At 40.6% G+C, this 18,494-nt stretch overlaps 1 protein-coding gene across 1 annotated transcript in view; it reads left to right on the top strand.

Annotated features, from left to right (window-relative positions):
- DAB1 (DAB adaptor protein 1) overlaps window positions 1-18,494 on the top strand; it is a 439,744-nt gene that overhangs the window by 374,583 nt on the left and 46,667 nt on the right. The window contains exons 4-5 of the mRNA XM_065656728.1: window positions 4,886-5,025; window positions 7,265-7,363. Of these exons, the coding sequence (XP_065512800.1) occupies window positions 4,886-5,025; window positions 7,265-7,363 (239 nt within the window). The remainder of the gene's footprint in view (window positions 1-4,885; window positions 5,026-7,264; window positions 7,364-18,494) is intronic.

The raw sequence follows: 18,494 nt of genomic DNA, 5'->3' as shown, positions 1-18,494 counted from the left end.
ATATGCTCACTTACAGATCCCCTGGGAAAATAAACAGCATTTGCTCTAAGTGTTAGCATATTAATGCAAAGTTAGCTTGGCGCTCTGTTGGGCTAAGAGCCGAAATCAAGTGTAATCCTCGACTCGTACCAAGAGTGAGGGTAAGTCTTCTTGAATCACTCATCAAAATACACAGTGCCTGGGAAGAATCATAGAATTATTTCGGTTGGAAGAGGCCCTGAGGATCATCGAGTCCAACCATAACCTAACGTAACTCTAGCACTAACCCATGACCCCAAGAACCTCATCTAAACGCCTTTTAAACCCCTCCGGGGATGGTGACTCCAGCACTGCCCTGGGCAGCCTGTTCCAATGCCCAACAACCCTTTCCGTGAAGAATTTTTTCCTGATATCCAATCTAAACCTCCTCTGGCGCAACTTGAGGCCATTTCCTCTTGTCCTATCATTTGCTAGCTGGAAATCACATAATCATAGAACTGCTGGTGTTGGGCACTCCACTGGGGATTCTCTGGCCTGGATCTTCCACAATAGCTTGTGTTCCTCTTGGCCTGTTTATCAATCACATCTTCAATTCACTTGAGGTACTTGGGTTGAGTACCTGGGCTTTTGGGTTCAGGTCTGTCTCTAGCTTGCTTTACAGAACTTGAGTTTAATTAAAGCGTATTGCCTCAAATAAAAATGACTGTGTTAAAAAACTTGTTTATTACCTCTACAGTGGCTTTAGTGGGATGGATAAAATACCTTAATGCTGATTATGATGATAAACCTCTCTGTACTTTAGACACGTGCTCAGAGCGCATTGCATCCCCCCAGCTCCAGGGATTTATTGTTCTCCTAAAAGACTGCGGAAGCCCAAGCGCAGTGTCACAACTCGGCAGCAAAGGTCGTGTTTTCCCACTTAGGCAGGAGCAGTGGCTGAAAGGTGAACAGTGACATCTATAGAAGTAGGTAAAATAATTATTCCTACATTTACATTTTAAGGGCTTCTAAGGATTATAAATGTATGTTCTGCAAACAAAACGCTTCCGTGCCTGTGTCAACAGTGGCACATTTTCTAATTAAAAGTGATCACCTTTCTAAATTGAATTTGTGTGATCTTGTTAGTGGCTTATTAGCTTTTGCATTTTTTCTCAGTTCGGGCACGAGAATCAGTTCGGCTTTAGTTTTCTTGATAACCTGGTTCCATTTTGGATTGTAAAGTCCTTGTGTTGAGCTGCGAACAAATGCTTGGGATATTTCTTTGATTATGAAAAGCAATTTTGGAAAGCATTTTAGAGAAAATTGTTAGAAAATACCCGTTGGTCTTGAAGTTAAAAAAGTTTAATACAAGAATTTAGTCGAGGATCATTTCAGGCTGCCCCAGTGGTGCTGGTCCTCTGCTGAGGAACGCTGGGTAGATCCTTACCTGGGCAGGGTACGGTGGACAACCGAGATGGGCATCAGCCGCTCACCCGGCGTGACTTTGGCAGCTGTGCTGTTCCCTGTAGCCGTGACATCCTAAAATGCGATCTCAGGAAATACGTGTTGTGGAAGGAAGCGGCTGTCATTAAATACGTGCTTCTAATTTTGCTGTAGATTATGATCTAGTAATGATTTCAGACCTCAGGCTTCAGTTTTCCATAAAATCTTCTTAGTCGGTTTGTGAATGTGCCCCTTGCTGCCCTTGAGATGTTATTTGTAGTTTGAGGAAGGCAAGCTGAGAGCGAAAGCCCCAAGATGCGGCTGCTTATTATTCAAATAAAACGGAGCTCCAGCAGTAAGTGCAGCCCCATATCCAGGATAATCCTCCTTCCCACAGGCTGGGACCGAGCAGTTTCAAACTCAGAAAAACCTTGTTCAAGAACTGCCATGAAAAGACAGAACAAACCAACCAACAAGAACAAAACAAAAAAACCCCACACAACAAAAAACCAGCAGCAACAAGAACCGCACCAACAAAAAACCAGCAGCAACAAGAACCGCACCAACAAAAAACCAGCAGCAAAAAACCACCAACTTTTTTGTTGTAATGATGAGGTGTTTATGAGAGCCTGGACAATCTGCCCTCTAAGTGTCCAGTGTGCAAATGAAATATCACCCTACATAAATCTCGTGGTGTCTATAAAATCAAGCATGACGACAGTGGTTGTCACAGGGTAAATTTCCAAGCAAGTAGAAATTTTTTCAGTACAGGTTACAGCACCGAAATTTGGAAATACAGTATGAGCATAGATTGGGGGAGATGTGGGTAGACACTGAGGAAGGGTGACTGTTGCGGGTGGCTGATTTATAACACAGGGCAGCATGTGTGTGCATTCTCTGTGCTTTTTCATGGGACGTGCTCTAGGGTTTTACGGATGAATTTGTAGCATTGGGTAATTTGTAGTTTCCACTACAGTTCAAAATATCTACATCATTTTCAGGCTGATGATTTTTTTTTTTTTCCCTCCCCAGTCATATATCCCAAAAAGCACTTCATCCTACTTAACCTGGGTCATAATTGACATGGGAGTTGCGCGTAAGCAAGCACAGCCATAAGTTGTGTTTGAATGGACTATTAATGTCAGGGATTTAGTTACGTGCAACAAAATAGATCAGAGGTTGGAATAAGTATAAATGTTCAAATAATGGATGACTGCAAGGTTGCCGTCATGACTCGGACCCAGGAAACACTCTTGAATGCTTACATGCTCATGCTATCAGCTAACAGCTGCCTTCGGCTCTAACGATGACGTAAAGTTGAAAATTGTTGGCAAGAAAGCTGTTGGAATTGGATTTTATTTACTGCAAATCAACAGGATATCATTGCACGTGTAAAAGACATATGGAAAAGTCCACCGTTATCGCTGTACTTTGTTGTTTCTCCAGATGTTCTCCCTCCTGCCCCACTCTGGAGCTGAAAGTGGAAAATGGTTTTTCATTGTTTGTAGCTGATGCTGCCAACATCTGCCTTGGTGTTTCCCTGGGGAATGATATTAGCACTACTTCGAGTTCCTGGTTTATCATTTGTGTCTCCTTATTTTCTTAAAAAAAAAATAAATCTATAATGTAAGAAAATGAAGTTTCAACCCTCTGTTTAATTCTTTTTGAGGGAGCAGGAGTGAAAATGAATCAAGGGAAACAGTTGGGTGGCCACTGAACTATCACAGCAACACTTAATCACCTGCCTTATTTTTAAGGGGCTATAAATGAGGCATTAAAACATTTATCTGTGCTGATATTTTTCATTGAAAGAAATAGTATTTGTGTGCTCAAACACACTCAAAGATCTCAATATGCTTAAAATAGCTGTATTTTTTAACATATATTTAGTCCATCATTAGTTCACAGTGTGGACCTTGCTGTACTTTGGAGGAAGGAGGACAAAATGTGAGTATCTTCATTTGCAAGTACTCTTCATTGATCCCATATGCTCTCTAATCTTTCCTGTAATGGCACTGTAAAAATTGCAGTTCCATAGTTTTGAACCGGGTTTATTCATCCACTTGCTGAGTGTCTAACACTAGCAAAGTTGACCCAAGTGTTGACTGCTGAAGAAATGCTTTTACTAGAAATGCAAAACAAAACAGCTTTTCCCCTCAAAGCATCTGTACTTCTCCTTATCAAAAAGTAGCTACGCAGAAGCAGATTTTATTATTTTTTTTCTGTGCTTTAATCTGACTTTTCAAATAGGAGTGACCTCTGCAGAAAATTAGGGCGAGAATTCTCTAATGTAGGTGTCTAATACTAGTTTCTTACTTTTGGTTCATTTATAGCAGGCTCTAGCTCTTGGTTCATTTTTTGCCATAGCTATTATAGAAGGATGGGGCAAAATCTGTGGCTAGAGCTCCTAGGTGATAACAGGATAAATTTTAGAAGTGTCAGCCCATGTTTAGGCAAGTTTTCTGGTGGAATTGGTTGGGTCCGAGAAACTTCATATTCTTTAAGATCTCACATTTCTACTTGCTTCTTTGTGCCTTGGAAGTTGGTGGTTTGGTTGCAATTATTTACAGTTCACTGCTGTTTTTCTGAGATCCTAGCAAGAAATTCCACAGACAGCTGCAAAATATATCTTTAATCAATTTTAGGAAGACTGATTCCCTAACTAACTTATTTCTTCCAGCCGAGACACAGAAGAAACTCTTCTGCAGATGCTCAGGGAAAAAAGTCTTCCTGACGAAACTCTCCCTTTCATGGATTGCTGTAGTGTCATCGTCGTGTGATTCGGGCCAGTCTGAGCATTGTAATTTATGTGCATTGGCCTTTTCAGTACTGTGCTATCTTATCCCCGATTGTTTTTTTATTAAGAAACATCTTGTGCCATTTTTTAAGCTTCTCAGGGTGAGCCCGTGAGAGCCGACTTGGCTGGTTATGTTTGTTCTGTATGTGTTTATAAGCAGAAAGAATAGAACATGGAGACTGTATTTTTGTGGAGGTTTTAGAGCAGCAATATTCTACAGGCAAATAAAATTATTTCTTTTTTCATCATCCAAATAGTAATAGTGTAAATATTGCTGATAGGGTTAGATAAGTCAGTATGCAAGGAAATAGTCCCATGTTTCTGTTAGAGTTTTGTCTGCAAAGTATATACACTGTCTCGAGTGTATTAGGATTAAAACAAGCTGTACAGATCAGAAGTTTTCAGATCCATTAGGTCTGATTCAGGCATATCTCTTATTTCCGTAAACTTAATTTGTGTGCAAATTTCGTGCAGAATATTTTGTATGGCAACAATTCCACTGTGAATTCATTTGAAGTAGTAAGGCCAAAAGGTTTTATTGAATGAGTACTTTTCTCGTAATTTCATTGAAATGATTCCATGTTGAGGTAGGAGTTGCATCTGATTTGCCACTTAATTACTAGTATGCGTTTATTTTCCTTTGCACTCACTCACAAAAATTTCCTTGTTTCCCATATGTCTTTTCAGGTCAGGATCGCAGTGAAGCCACTTTAATAAAGAGGTTTAAAGGTGACGGCGTCCGATACAAAGCAAAACTGATTGGAATAGATGAGGTTTCTGCCGCACGAGGAGACAAGTTATGCCAAGACTCCATGATGAAGCTCAAGGTGCAGTGAAACTTTTAATGTTTAATATTATGGAGTCAAGGGAAGTGAATTTCAGCTTGAACTTTTACTCGTTCTCCTTTCATGACACTGAGTCACACTGGTTAATTATGTATTGAAATCAGTCAATTTTACATGAACTCCTGGCTGGTATTGCTTATTCCAGTTTAATTTTAATACATTATCTCTGAGTTCAGTAGTTATTCATGATTGACACCACTGCAATTTGTCCACAAATTACAAACAACGCATCTGCAAATTGAATAATTTTATTATGCAAAAGGAGAGGTAAAGCACTGAGAAGAAAAATTATATATCAGAACATTTTCTATGACAGTGCTAATCAGCTACAGCCCTGCCTTTGACCTCTATCTCCTCTTGGGACAGACAGGAAGGGGTGAGTGGCATTGTGGGGTGTAGGGAGCCAGATGCAGGGGGAACTGGTGTCTTCGCTGCGGGGGGAATGTCTTGCACCTGTAATGGCAGGGTTGGTGGGTTACAAAATCAGGAGGCAGTGCTCGAAGAGGACAGAGCATAGGAAGACACAGAGGAGTCACCAGAACTTTGGGAAGGAAATGGAGCAGTGATTAAAGCAGATTTTGAGTAGACTGCAAACTTAAAAGAGGAGATAGAGTCCTGGTGGACTTTCTGGAGCATGCTAGATATCCCTCTCTGGCTCAATCTTTCCTTACAACCCTCAAAGAGCAAAAGAGCTCTCTATAGGAAGCGTAATTGTGTTTTTCTTGAGCGCAGTGTTGGCCACGGGCTTCCCATCTCCATTGTAGGGTTACAAGGTAGGTCTAGAAATAACCCCCCCCAGTCTTTTTACTATTTATCCTTCCAGTCCTCTTCCCAGCACTCTGTCAAGAGAGCCAATGGATTTCCCATTACTAATTTTTTCAGCAGTACAAATCCCTAAATAGTATCTTTTACACTGCCAACCAGCAGGGTTCCAGTCCTAAGGAACCAGGAGGAATAAGTTATTCATGAATAAACGGCAAAGGGTGACATGCCTCTTACGCTTCAACAATCTAAAAGCAAGATCTGGTAGATAATTTACAAATCAGTTGCCAGCATTTTATGACAAGCAAAAACTCATCTGTTCTAGAAGGTGCACTGTTGATTTATTACATCTGCCACAATAATCCTATCTGGTTTAATGTATACTGGATATTTCTCATTATTTCATAGTTCCTAGAAGCAATTTGGGAGCATTGTCACTGTTCTGCTGCACAAGCCTTTTTGTCTCTCCTGTATTACCATTTCCACAGCTCCCAGGTGCCTGATACCTGTTTGCATAGTGGTGAGATTGATCTAAACAGTGTTGTGGGAGGACTAAAACTAGTAAGGGAAAGGAGCATTAGACATTCGTGTTTGTATATAAGGCAGCATAGCATGATGTTGTGGGCTCTGGAAAGCTGGTGCCTAAAACATGAATTTTAAGACCAGGCATAAAGTTTTGGGATGACTTTTGACAAATTACTCCATTTTTTCTTTTTAATTTTCATGTCTGTTAATGAGAACAGTGACCTCATGAAGGTCTTAAAGCATAAGTTAGTGATTGTTAAAACATGCTGAAATTGCAGAGCACCAGAAAAAAGCTAAATGTTTTTATTTATTTCTTTATTTATTTACTAGTTCAATGGATTACGTTTGGTCTTAGTACATTGTTATTCGTCAGGGCAGGCTCCTGAGAAGGTGGAAATAGTAGTAGTTACTGTTATAGGGAATAATGCATGAAATGTGTATCAGCAAGTTCACTTGAGAAGTAAAAGCCTGAGATTATGGAAAAAACTAACCCACAAGACCAGTTTTTTACAGGTGTGGTTTGATTTTGTGTATTCCAGGTATTTGTGCCCATGAAGTAAGCTAAGGTTGTCGGCATTTTTTTTTCCACTGCTTATTTTTATTTTCCTTAAAAAAGAGAAGAAAACAAAGCAGCTAACAGCCAGGAAAAGTGTGCTAGAAATGACCTTCAGCTTCCATGAAAACAGATTTCACGGAGGATTAGCTGGTGCGGGAGTTGGAAGTGGGAACACATTTGAAATGCTCTCTGGGTAACCCAAACAGATGTGGTACCTTGGAAAAAGGGAGGAAGCCAGAAGTAAGAGAGGGGACTGTTCCTGGAAAGCCCTTAAGTTTTCCTAGAAAAGTGGTGAATTGTCCACAAGCAAATGTTTGCGCTTTGCTGTGGCACCTAGAAGAGTAATGAAACCAGCCAAACTGTTCTTTGTTTCAACAGGGAATTGTTGCTGCGGCTCGTTCGAAAGGAGAACATAAACAAAAGATCTTCTTAACAGTTTCCTTTGGGGGAATCAAAATCTTCGATGAAAAGACAGGGGTAAGTAGAATAATCATGTGATGGAGCAAAATTGAATCTTTTCATGGTTGTTTCTTCAAAAGCATTCCCTGGCTGAGCAGTAATATCTCACCAGTGGAAGCAGACATAAAGCATCTGACAAGCTTGATAAAGCGTTATCATATATCAGAGCAGGCCATTAGATGACTGAGGTGTAAAGTGTAGCATGGGGATGTGGTTTATTGTAAAGCCTTGTCCTGGATACTTCTGCAGAGCCACTTACTTGAGTACAGGGATGCTCCTTATGTGCATAAACACTCAGAGCTCCGAGTCTGGAAGAGGTGAGAGGGGATTTGTTTTCCTCCTGCCAGGTAAAAAATTGTTTTCTGGCAATACCAGCCCACTGTTTGCAGAAGGCTTTAGCAGTCTGTGGTACAGACTGGTGTCTGTACCCGTGTGGGTTTTCTCATCCAGTGCACCAGTGCCCAAGTGCACCAGTCCTCTGGATGCTGCTTAAAACTCCTTGGCAGTACCAGGTGACATTTGAGAGTGTAGAATCATAGAATGGTTTGGGTTGGAAGGGACCTTCCCAGCTCATCCATTCCCACCCCTGCCATGAGCAGGGACATCTGCACCAGCTCAGGTTGCTCAGAGCCCCGTCCAGCCTGGCCTGGGATGTCGCCAGGGATGGGGCATCCACCACCTCTCTGGGCAACCTGGGCCAGGGTTTTACCACCCTCAGTGTAAAAATTTGTAATGGCAAGGGATTGGGATTAGAGGCTGTGTTTGTCTTGGATTGGGACCTTTGTGTCATGGGAAGCTGAGGGGAAGAAAACAAGCTGGAACAGGGAGCTGCAGACAAGGCCAGGAGAGTGAAGCTTGTTTTCCCCAAGAATGAGATAAGAGATAAAAGGAAGAGCACTGGGAGCTGGGATTCCCTGAAGATGTCCCAGGGGAATCCTAAAGAAAATTCCTGTCAGGTCCATAATTCTCGATCAACACAGTCGTAATCTCCATAATGTGATATACTCCTATTAACAGCAGTGTTTGTCTTTTCTCCAATACGCAGTAACCATAAGAATCAGAGCTCTTGTATCATCAATGGTATAAAAAGTATATATTGTATGGAATTGGAGATGAAAGATACTGCAAAGTTTCTGGTTGCTGTTTGAGTCCAGTAGCATCTGCTCGAGGAATTTGCAGGAGACTTCCATGCTTCCGCAGTTTTTGCCACAGCAATATCATGTTTGATTTTTTTAAATTGCTCTGAAAGAAGAAACCTAAGCAAAACATTATACTACTTAGATGTAGAGCGACAACACACAAACTGTTTTAATCCTAATTAAGAAGATTTTTACAGCAGTTTAAGCTCTGCCTTGAATTTTAAAAAGCTCTTGATTTAATCTTTTGAAAGATGAACTATTAAACATGATGCCAGAAATAAAACCCTACTGATGATAAATGAAATTATCTTTGCCAGTTAATTTATATTATTAGAAAATCAATGTCATTGAGCTCACTGATACATAATACAAGTAGTTAGTAATGAAAAGCTCGTTTGGAATATGTTGTGTACAGCGTGTGCAAAGTACTCATACAAAAGCAGTGTTTAAGAGAACACTGCTGAGGTTACAGCCTGTGCTCAGAAGGTCGGAAATGTCAGGATTAGGGCTGCCAGTGCAGTTGTGGTTGGGTCCTCTAATAAATAGACATGAACTGTGTGATGACACACCTTTTTTTGGCTAGAGAATACCAGTTTCGTTCAGTGTACAGAACCGAGGATAATGCACTGATATGGTAGTATTTTCTGTTTTAGTGTGCAGCCTGCTGTCTTGCCACGCACTCTGCACTGAGGGCACAGTCACTTTCCTGAGACTAAAGCTGTTTCTTGGGAAAATTAAGAAAAAAAAAAAAAAAAGAGAGGAAGACTTGTCCTGCGGCACTTGTTTCTGACTGTTTCGCAAACATAGGATGTATTTTCATAAAATAAAGCGAGAAAAGAGGATTCTTTAGAAACAAAGGTGTGATTTAGCCAGATTACCTTTCCTAGAGCATCCTGCACACCCGCCTGTCTGAAACTAGTGAGGCGGGGGCATGAGAATAAGTCTCCTTCATTTCATAACTCTGACACCCAATACTCTAAATCTGACATAACCGTATCATCCTCATAGTAACCCTGTCACTCACTCACTGAGGCGTAGAATGAAACCTTTAAATCCACCTTCCAGATGTCTGTCCCTGAGCTGCCCAAGAGATGGACAGGAGTATTGAATTGTCCTTCTTGAAACAGGACTGTGGCAGAGGGATGTGGGGAGCTCTTGACATAGTTTTGTACGTGCTTTTCTGAAAGCAGGAGAATCATTCTTTCCATGCCAAGCTTTTGAAGCAGGGCTGTGTGGACTCCTCTGGTTCTTCACAGCTGCCATCCCTGCAGCTTTTCCCCCAGCTTGGGTCTTTTTGTGTCCCACGCTTTTATGGCCTTGACCCACTTTTCTCGTAGTCTCTCTCATCCAGCCTGTCCCTGCTCCATCAGCCTACAGTTGTCATCTCTTTCCCCTTCCTGCTGGTGGTCACATACAATCTCAACATCTGTACAATTCAGGTCATCCCTATAGCTGCAATAGAAATAAAAACAAGGTGCTTTCCACAGCATGAGACAGATCTTTAGGGTGATGCACTGTTTCTCATCCATATGGCTTTGGCTCATCCTGGGGTAATACTAAGAGATACCACCTGTCGTAGTAGTAAATAGTATCATCTGTGTGGTCCTAGGTTGATGTCTTAAAGTCACGCCCAAAGAAAACTGCATTACTGCTGTAACACGGAGCCTCCTGTAAGGTAAAATAAGGACGATGCGATTAGGTGATGCAGGACACTGATGATCCCTTTCTTGGGTTAGAAGCAATACAGAAAATCCCACAAGCTGGAAAAACTGGGAATGTACGAATGCTCAGCCTGGCTCCTTTGATGGGAAGGAAGCAAAAGGGGTTGCAAAAAGGTTGGGTTTTGCTCACACAGATCTTCTGATATCCATGTTGAACTTAAGAGTTTATGAAGTTGGGAGACTGATGTTCACATTTGTGCAACAGGGAAAACAATATGCCCTTAATAGGGAACAGCCTAGATAATCTTGCGTTTGCTTTCTTCTCCTTTAACTGCCTTCCCTGTCCCTCACAATGCTTTCCCCCTTACTTGTGTTTCCATGATTTTCATATTCCCAGAAGGATATTTTGAGCCACACTGCTCATTTATTGTTTATTTGGAAAGGCTATTTACCTCTTTAGAGTGTCCTTTCTTCATTTTTATCATCGGCTATTGCTATCACGTCTGCCACAATGGCACTCCGATGTGGTAGAAAATAGAAAAAGAATATTCTTAAAAAATGTAGGCTTCTATATGTTCAGTATCTTGTAGGCTACTATTGGATTTTAATTTATCACAATAAAAAAATCAATTTGTAGCTCAAAACTAGCAAATTTTTTAAAATTGGCAGTGTCATAGCTGACTTCATACAGATGATTTAGGGGAATTGCTCCATAATTCATTAGAGATGAAGGGCTGTAGTTGGGTTACTACTGAAAATGATAAGCAAGGTTTTTTCCCCTGTACTTTATAGTCCTCTTAAATATGTTCAGACCTAATATTCATCAAAAAGTATTGATTTTAATAACGCTATTATTTCAGCCATCAGGAATTCTGCCCTTTGAGTAAATTTATCCATGAATGCGATCAGGTTGAAGGTGGACTATCATTTGGGAAGAATTTGTCTCACCAAGAAAAATACAAGAAGGATTTGCTGCGAGTTTGCAGTGTAGATGCGATACAATTTAGACCATCCATAGCAGTGCAATAGAAATAATAGCACTCCTCTCTTATATCTCACCATTCTGTTCCATGCATTAATCTAAATAGGTCCCTTTATACCACTTTTCAAATACTTATCAATGCATTTAGAAGGGCCTCACCTAGCAGAGTTCACCCTGAAAGCCTATAGTTTATATACATTGCTATATAGACTCACTCCTCTGCTGGAGGAGCCTGCTCAGATGGGCAGAACACCCCAAGTGGTTGTGCAGTTGAAGTCCCAACATCAGCTGTATATCCTGAAGTTATATTTAGTTTGACTAACAGGATATTTTCCTGTTATATGTCAAAATTGTCATTACGCATGGGTTTTGACCCTGTTTTTTCGTATAAATGTACCTTTTTTGTCTGCTGTCATATATTGGCCATCCATCCCACTTGCTTTTCTCTCTCTTTCTGCCAAATATATACCTCACCTGAAGGAAATACAATTTTTTTTATATATTAACATAAAAAGTCTATGACAACTATCATAATACTAAACCCAGACTTTTTCTACCCAATGCCACTTCAGAGGCTTAATGGCGGCACATTATACGAAAATAATTTTTGACCATTTGTTCTGTCATATTCCCCCTGCACCCTGGTGACATCTCAAGACGTCGTCTTTCAAGCGCAGTGCGGCACAAGCTGAAATGTGTTCTTCACTGGTAGGCTTGCATGAGAGCTCTTCTATATTGTAAAAAATACGGTCCGTAGAAGTCAAAAATGCCACTAGATGCATTGTGCCATTTAATATTTTCAGGGTAGAAGCTAGTGGTTAATGTGTTCCTTAGAAAGTGACAAAAAGCATAACTCTCAATATGGCAGGATATGCAAAATTTTTGAAGGACCATCATTGTTCATTAGCTATTTATGAGTATTATTTTTTTAATCACACGTATCAGGCTATCTCCTTGTGACGGCTCAGTAATGCTTCATTAGATGTGCATGACTAATATGGTCTCCATACAGAGGCTGTAATTGTCTCATTGTTTATTTATGTAGCAATAAATCTTTGTTTACTGTAGGTTACTTTTAAAAAAAGTATTTAAAAATAATCATTACCTTCTATAAAATACTTGGGAAACCGTTTTCTTCTACATTCATGTAATGAGATATACTTGTAAACTCGTGTGCTTTCTAATTGCAAAAGCCTGGTGACGTTAATGGAAAACCCAGATGCTGTGAAAGAGAAATATGATGAAAGCAAAAGAATTACTAATTAGCTTTAAGTAAAGAATTATCAGCTTGTGAGTATGCAAATTGATGGAATATACTGCAATGTGTGTCTATATGAGCTATTTTTATAGGTGAAATATTTATTTAGACTCTACAGTTGTCCAAAAAGTATGATAGACTTATTTCAGTATCTTGTTCGGTTTTGTTTGTGAGAAATACCCTAAACAGATGGATTGTAACCCAATTTACAAAGATGATAGCTGTTTCACTATTTCTCTTATTTTGTCCTATGCAGCACCCTAAAAGCAAGTTTTCTTTTCGTGATTTATTCCATACTTTAGAGGTATTGGCTAATCTTTTAGACATGTTGACCCACGTCTTTATCAGAATACAGGGTTTGGCACAGCCTGTTGGTTTGGATAATTTCTAGGAATACTGTAAAAGTCTGATTGGGTTACACTGTTGTAGAGGAGTGTTGCAGTATGTTACTCATGGTTTATGATTTTCATCTGTAGCCATTTTCTTCAGGCTGTCAGTGTGAAACCCAGGAAGGAAAACTGTATGTATAAATATATATGTATCATTTCGACCATCTGTTCCCATTCTTGTTATACATCCCTTAGTCTAACTTTTATTGTCTTTGAGGAGGATTATATGGCTCCCACGCAGAGCAGGGTTTACCTACCTGAGAAGATGTTACTTGGTGAATACCTCCCTGTTCCATGGAAGGGGGATGAGACCTTATCTGTTAGCATTTTGTACCAAAAAAAGAAAAAATTACATTTTCATGCTGGCCACAGAACTAGTGACTGTGCTTCTGCTTTATCTCTGAACAATGTCCAAATAAGTAACACCTATAGCAGCTGGTTGTAATCCTGCTGGCCTCAGATTGTTCTAGTGACACAACATTATGGCTGTGATAGGATCCAGCCACTGTTTTAGATACCTACATCTTGCCCATCTTCTTGACCTTTTGAGCTCTCTTGACCTTGTAATTACAGATTTTTCAGACATGTTGCTAAGGTTTCTATAAAGAGTTCTCCAGCTTTTTCTGAGACTTCTATCAGGTTTGTGCTGATAACCCCTGGATTTGCTGCTCTTCTCCTTTTGATGCGAATGATAGTGTTAATTATGCTGATAGATTGCTAACAGGACAGCTAAACTTGGCTGAAAGAAAATTTTAGCAAGATTAGAATTCTCGCTGTTGGCAGAAGATACCTCGTTTAAAATGTACCGAAGGTACTTCTTGACTTTACTGGAAATCTGTTGGTTCTGGCATCTTTGACCAGAAATCGAGGTACGATTACGGATCTGTAGTTATTCCTTGAAGCACGTGTGCTGGAGCAGATGAAATGTCAAACTGTCAAGTCTCTATCACTGAGCGTCTCTGAATATTTAAAAATAGAAATGAAAGAAGGAATTAATCTGCTCTCTACTCGCTCTGCTGTGAGCAGGAGGGATGGTGCGATTAGTTCACTGAATTTTTGTGTTTGCCAGAGCATGGTATTGGCCAGGAGACTGTTAATGGTCTGTGCCCAGGGCTCCTTCCAGTTCCAGGCCAGAAGCTCCCAGAGGTGGGTTTTGTCCTCTTCGTTTCTTCAGAGCTGATCTTCCGAAGTTCATCGTGGTTGATCTCAGGCAGAGCACTTTGTTAGCATCGTTAACTCATCAGCTGATTTTGACTAAAGTCCTTTCTCCTGGTCTCCCTCACTGTCGTCTCTTTGTAATTTCTCTTTCTCTCTCCTGCAGTTTTCATCTGGGATTTCCCAGATGCTCTCTGTCCTTGATATCTTTTTCTTTTCCTGCTATGCTTTTAATCAGTTACTTCAGTTGCAAATATAAATTTGGTTATTCTGTCAAATCAAATGATACCAGCTCTGTTTCCTGTTCAAATCTTGACCTGTCTCTCCAGCCCTTTCCTTACACGTTAAACCAACGGTTCAAGCTTAACATGGCTGAACCGGGCCTTTTAATCCTGATTCCCAAAGGTCTTTCTCTGACCTCATTTTTGGAGTGCTGAGGAAAATATCAGCATCATCTATTATTCAGCCCTGTAAACTCAGCAGCCTTTTTTGACTCAACCTCGTTTTCGACTGTCACATCCAGGGTAAATCCAGATCTTGCACATTCTTCTTAACTGTTCTGAAATACAGCATTTATTGTTGTGCTTACGGTTAAAACCCAGTCCTGCCTCTCTTCATCTTGTGTCTCAATTGTTATCCTTTTCTTTGTCCTTGACAAATGTGACTTTTATTTTTGAAATCCATTTTGACTGCCGAGATTGCTGTCTCAGCTTGTTCTTTTGATCGTGCCACACTTCTCTTTGCGTTCCTACGCTGAATCTGCCTTCTCTATTTTATCAACCTATAGCCTGTTTTTTTTTCCCCAGGCTCTTCATGGCTGTCTTTACTCTTTGTCCACTTTCAAGGAGTCATTCCACAGCACGAACTTTCATTCATTTATTTCATTCATCATTCGTTTATTCAGTTTTCAAGTAGAGGACTCTGAGCCTTTTCCCATCCTGTCCATCATACTTTGGAGGAATTCCTTGCACGTATTCATGCAGTACCCCCTTATTTTTTCTTCACATCTCTCCTTAAAACACTTCCACGCAAAGGACTTCTCCATGCGCAAGGGTTTATGAGGAGTTACTGCAGTCGTGTGTCTCAGAGATGTCCCGGGGGCATCTGGCCGTTACCTTTCAAAGCTTGGAATTACAGGATAAACTCTCTAGGATTAACTTTTAATTCATATTTCTAGCAGAATTCTCTTTTTAGAAGGATTTATCATAAGAAAAGTCGGGTCTTGGACCATGCTTAGGGCTTCTAGGGACTACAGTGATAAAAATATTATGTAGTAACAATAAAGAGCATACTGAAAAACAGCCAAGTCAAATATTGCATGTACATTTGAAAACAGTGATATCTGGCCATTCTTATGCCTTACAGGGATTTTATGCGTTGTCTGCAGCTTCTGCCTGCAAAAGATCCCTCTGGCCAACTGGGAGTCTTGCGGTGTTGCTTGGCAGTTTCCTGTCTTTCTACTTAGAAATATGAATACTGAGACATGGCATTTACTGTTCTACATGCAATAAATATATCCAATTAGAAATGACAGAGTAGGGAACTTAAAAATGCTGCATATTACTCTTACAAGGTATTTATATTCTTTGCGATACTTTAAAAGGGAAACAATAGCACATTTCCTAAATAACATTTGACAGTTAGCAAAATGTAAATGTCATAAGAACCTACTTCCATAATTACATCCCTTATTGACTATTGTAATTCATTTCTTATTGGTCTTCCAAACTGCACCTTAGACAGTTTGGATGGTTCGGGCTGCTCCACAGGGATTTTTAATAGCCACAAGCTCATAGAGATGCATTCCATAGATGCCCAGATTGCTGTATGAAGATTTTAAAATCTTTATATATTATGTAGGCTTGTCATCGCGGAAAAAAGGATCCCAAAGGCAAAGCTCAGACATGATTTTGCACATGGTGAAGTCTGAGTGTTTGAGGATCAGGAACTTTGGTTTGAACCTTACGTCTTTCCGCCGAACAGCTGGCAATACAGAGGGAGGCTGAAATGTCGCCTTCCTCTCATCTGGAAATGCTCTGATCCAGAGCTGAGTTCAGCGGGAACTGCGTTGGAATATTTTTGCCACTAATTGGCATGAAGATAAAATAAAGCTATTCCAGATGTCTTATCCAAACTGAAATCATTTGCGGGAATTTGTTATAGTTGTATTTTTCAGTGTGAAAAGGGTAAAAATTTTATTGCTTTCAAAAAGACAGCAAATTAGATTTTATGACTTTAGTGATGGTTTCATTTGGCTGTCTATGGCCTTTTGTTGTTTAATCCAAGCAACCCTGGATGGATTTAAGAAAGTGAGGTGCTGCTACATGCATTGTGTGTTATGGTATGGGGAACCTCACCATATTTGCAATCGCTGTTTAGCCTCCAGTCTATATGAGCAGGGTGGTATCTGTCTACAGAGCTGTCGTAGCAAAAATTACTATGTAAACACTTCCAATTTTGTCTAGCTTTAATGTTTGGTATGCCTAAACAGAATTTGGGTGAATTTTGCTAAAAACTTGAAAATCAGCTTTTGGTTATAAAAATGTTTGTTGTTGGTCTCTTCTCCCAAGCGGCAAGTGATAGGACAAGAGGAAATGGCCTCAAGTTGCGCCAGGGGAGGTTCAGATTGGATATTAGGAAAAAATTCTTCACGGAAAGGGCTGTCGGGCATTGGAACAGGCTGCCCAGGGCAGTGGTGGAGTCACCATCCCTGGGGGGGTTTAAAAGGTGTTTAGACGAGGTTCTTAGGGCCATGGGTTAGTGCTAGAGTTACGGTATGGTTGGACTGGATGATCCTGAGAGTCTCTTTCAACTGAAATGATTCTATGATTATACATCCCATAATATACTGGAGCTGCACTATATCCCTCCAGTGAGGTATTGTCCCACAGCAGAAGACTCAAAGTATAGAGTTATGTTGGGATTTTTTTCCTGTAATCACTACCCTTTTGTGATTCAGATAAATAAATTAGGATATGAAAGGCACATTGCAGTCCCACTGACTCCAGCGGAGCCATATTCCTTCTCTCCAGCTCTGTTTTGCCTTATGGAAAAGCACCCAAAACACGGGGGCGGGAGTGGGCTGTTGCTTGCAAGTACTGATATTTTTAAGCCAGGTTAATGCATTACACACTAGAAAAAAAAATCAGGCCCATTTTCAGCACACACAGAATTAAAATGGCTGGATTTCAAACTGCTCAGGAAAGGATTTAGCACAAGAAGTGCTGACATAATGATAGCGCGGGCGGCTGAGATGCACCGCAACCTCCCTGCAGAGCAGTGGGGGACCTGGAGCGGGTGCTGTAACAGAAAGTGTCGTCCCCCTTTGAAATCTGCGGTTCCTTTCCCTTGGAGATTCTGCAAAGCATTACGCCCCAGGTGTGCCGGTGATTTTTTCCTTCCTGTTCAGTGTATTTTATCTGGTAGGCTGCTCTGCAATTTTCTGTTTGCTCTGGTAATAGCAATACTACCTCCGATGCTTCTGAATTCCTGTGCTAACTTGCAGGCTGTTTAACCTCTGCTATTGCTGGGGTCAGATGCGAGGGAGAGAAATGACCTTTGCAAGCCGTGTAATGGGAGAGGGAAACTACAGGAAGGTTTACTTTTAGAGTTACCTGGAGTTTGCAGGATGATAGTAATAGATGCCTATTGGCAATAAAATCAGTGCATGATGTTCTGCCCTCAAGAATATGTGCGTCTTTACAGGGAAGCTGGCAAGACCTTCGTTCAATCTGATAGTCCAGGGGGACGAGTAAATGCCTTTTCTTCCACTTAGTTTAAGTACTAAGTGGCCCTGTGGAAGGAGAAGAGGAAAGACAGTGGTTGCCACTGGATACTCTTATGTGTTAACAGTTACCAAACACAAATATCTGCTGTTTTCCCTGTCTTTCAGTTGAATAAGTAATAAATTTCAGATACCACGAGATCTTTGCTTAATATATAAATAACTGTTCATAAAAGTTGGCTTCCTAAATGAGGTGATAGTGCTCATAACCTTTCTGGTTTATGCACTGTATGCTCAGCATGCAGGCAACCGCGTGTCTCAGAGCCTAAGGGCTGGAACAGCATCTCCCGTCGTGCTACCCCGCACCTGGTGGAGTTACAGCAGTGCCTAACGTGTCCCTACATTCTAGCACTCCTCTAGAAAAAGCAGCGTTTAATGGACTCTGGCTTACTGTTAATGCTTTTTACTCCTTTGTGGTTCCCATCTTGACTCTGCATCATTGTACTCCCAGCGAAGCAAGCAACGACGTTCCTGCAGACTTCTTTTTAGGCAGACAAAATATGGATCTGAATCAATTTTTTTTTTTTTTTATTGTGTCCTCGCTTTTAAAAAGGCTGAGTTGGTTTGGAGGAGGTTTTATAGCCTTATGCGATCTTTCATTAGCCAAATGCACTCCTGTGAAGGTTACAGGAATTTGGAAGTATTTTAAAGTGTAAAGCACGTGAGAGTGTAACCTGTGCACGCACAAGGCTTAGTGCTGAGCGTGAAGTAACAAGGAGGTTCGTTTTTGATTACGAGAAGACATCCCGTGCACAGAAGTTGTAAAGGGTGGGAGAGAACT

The sequence above is a fragment of the Caloenas nicobarica genome, chromosome Z (assembly GCF_036013445.1).
Source record: "Caloenas nicobarica isolate bCalNic1 chromosome Z, bCalNic1.hap1, whole genome shotgun sequence".
In the NCBI taxonomy this organism is placed as follows: domain Eukaryota; kingdom Metazoa; phylum Chordata; class Aves; order Columbiformes; family Columbidae; genus Caloenas; species Caloenas nicobarica.
The sequence above is the reverse complement of the archived record's forward strand: the minus strand, read 5'-3'. Positions and strand labels throughout refer to the sequence as shown.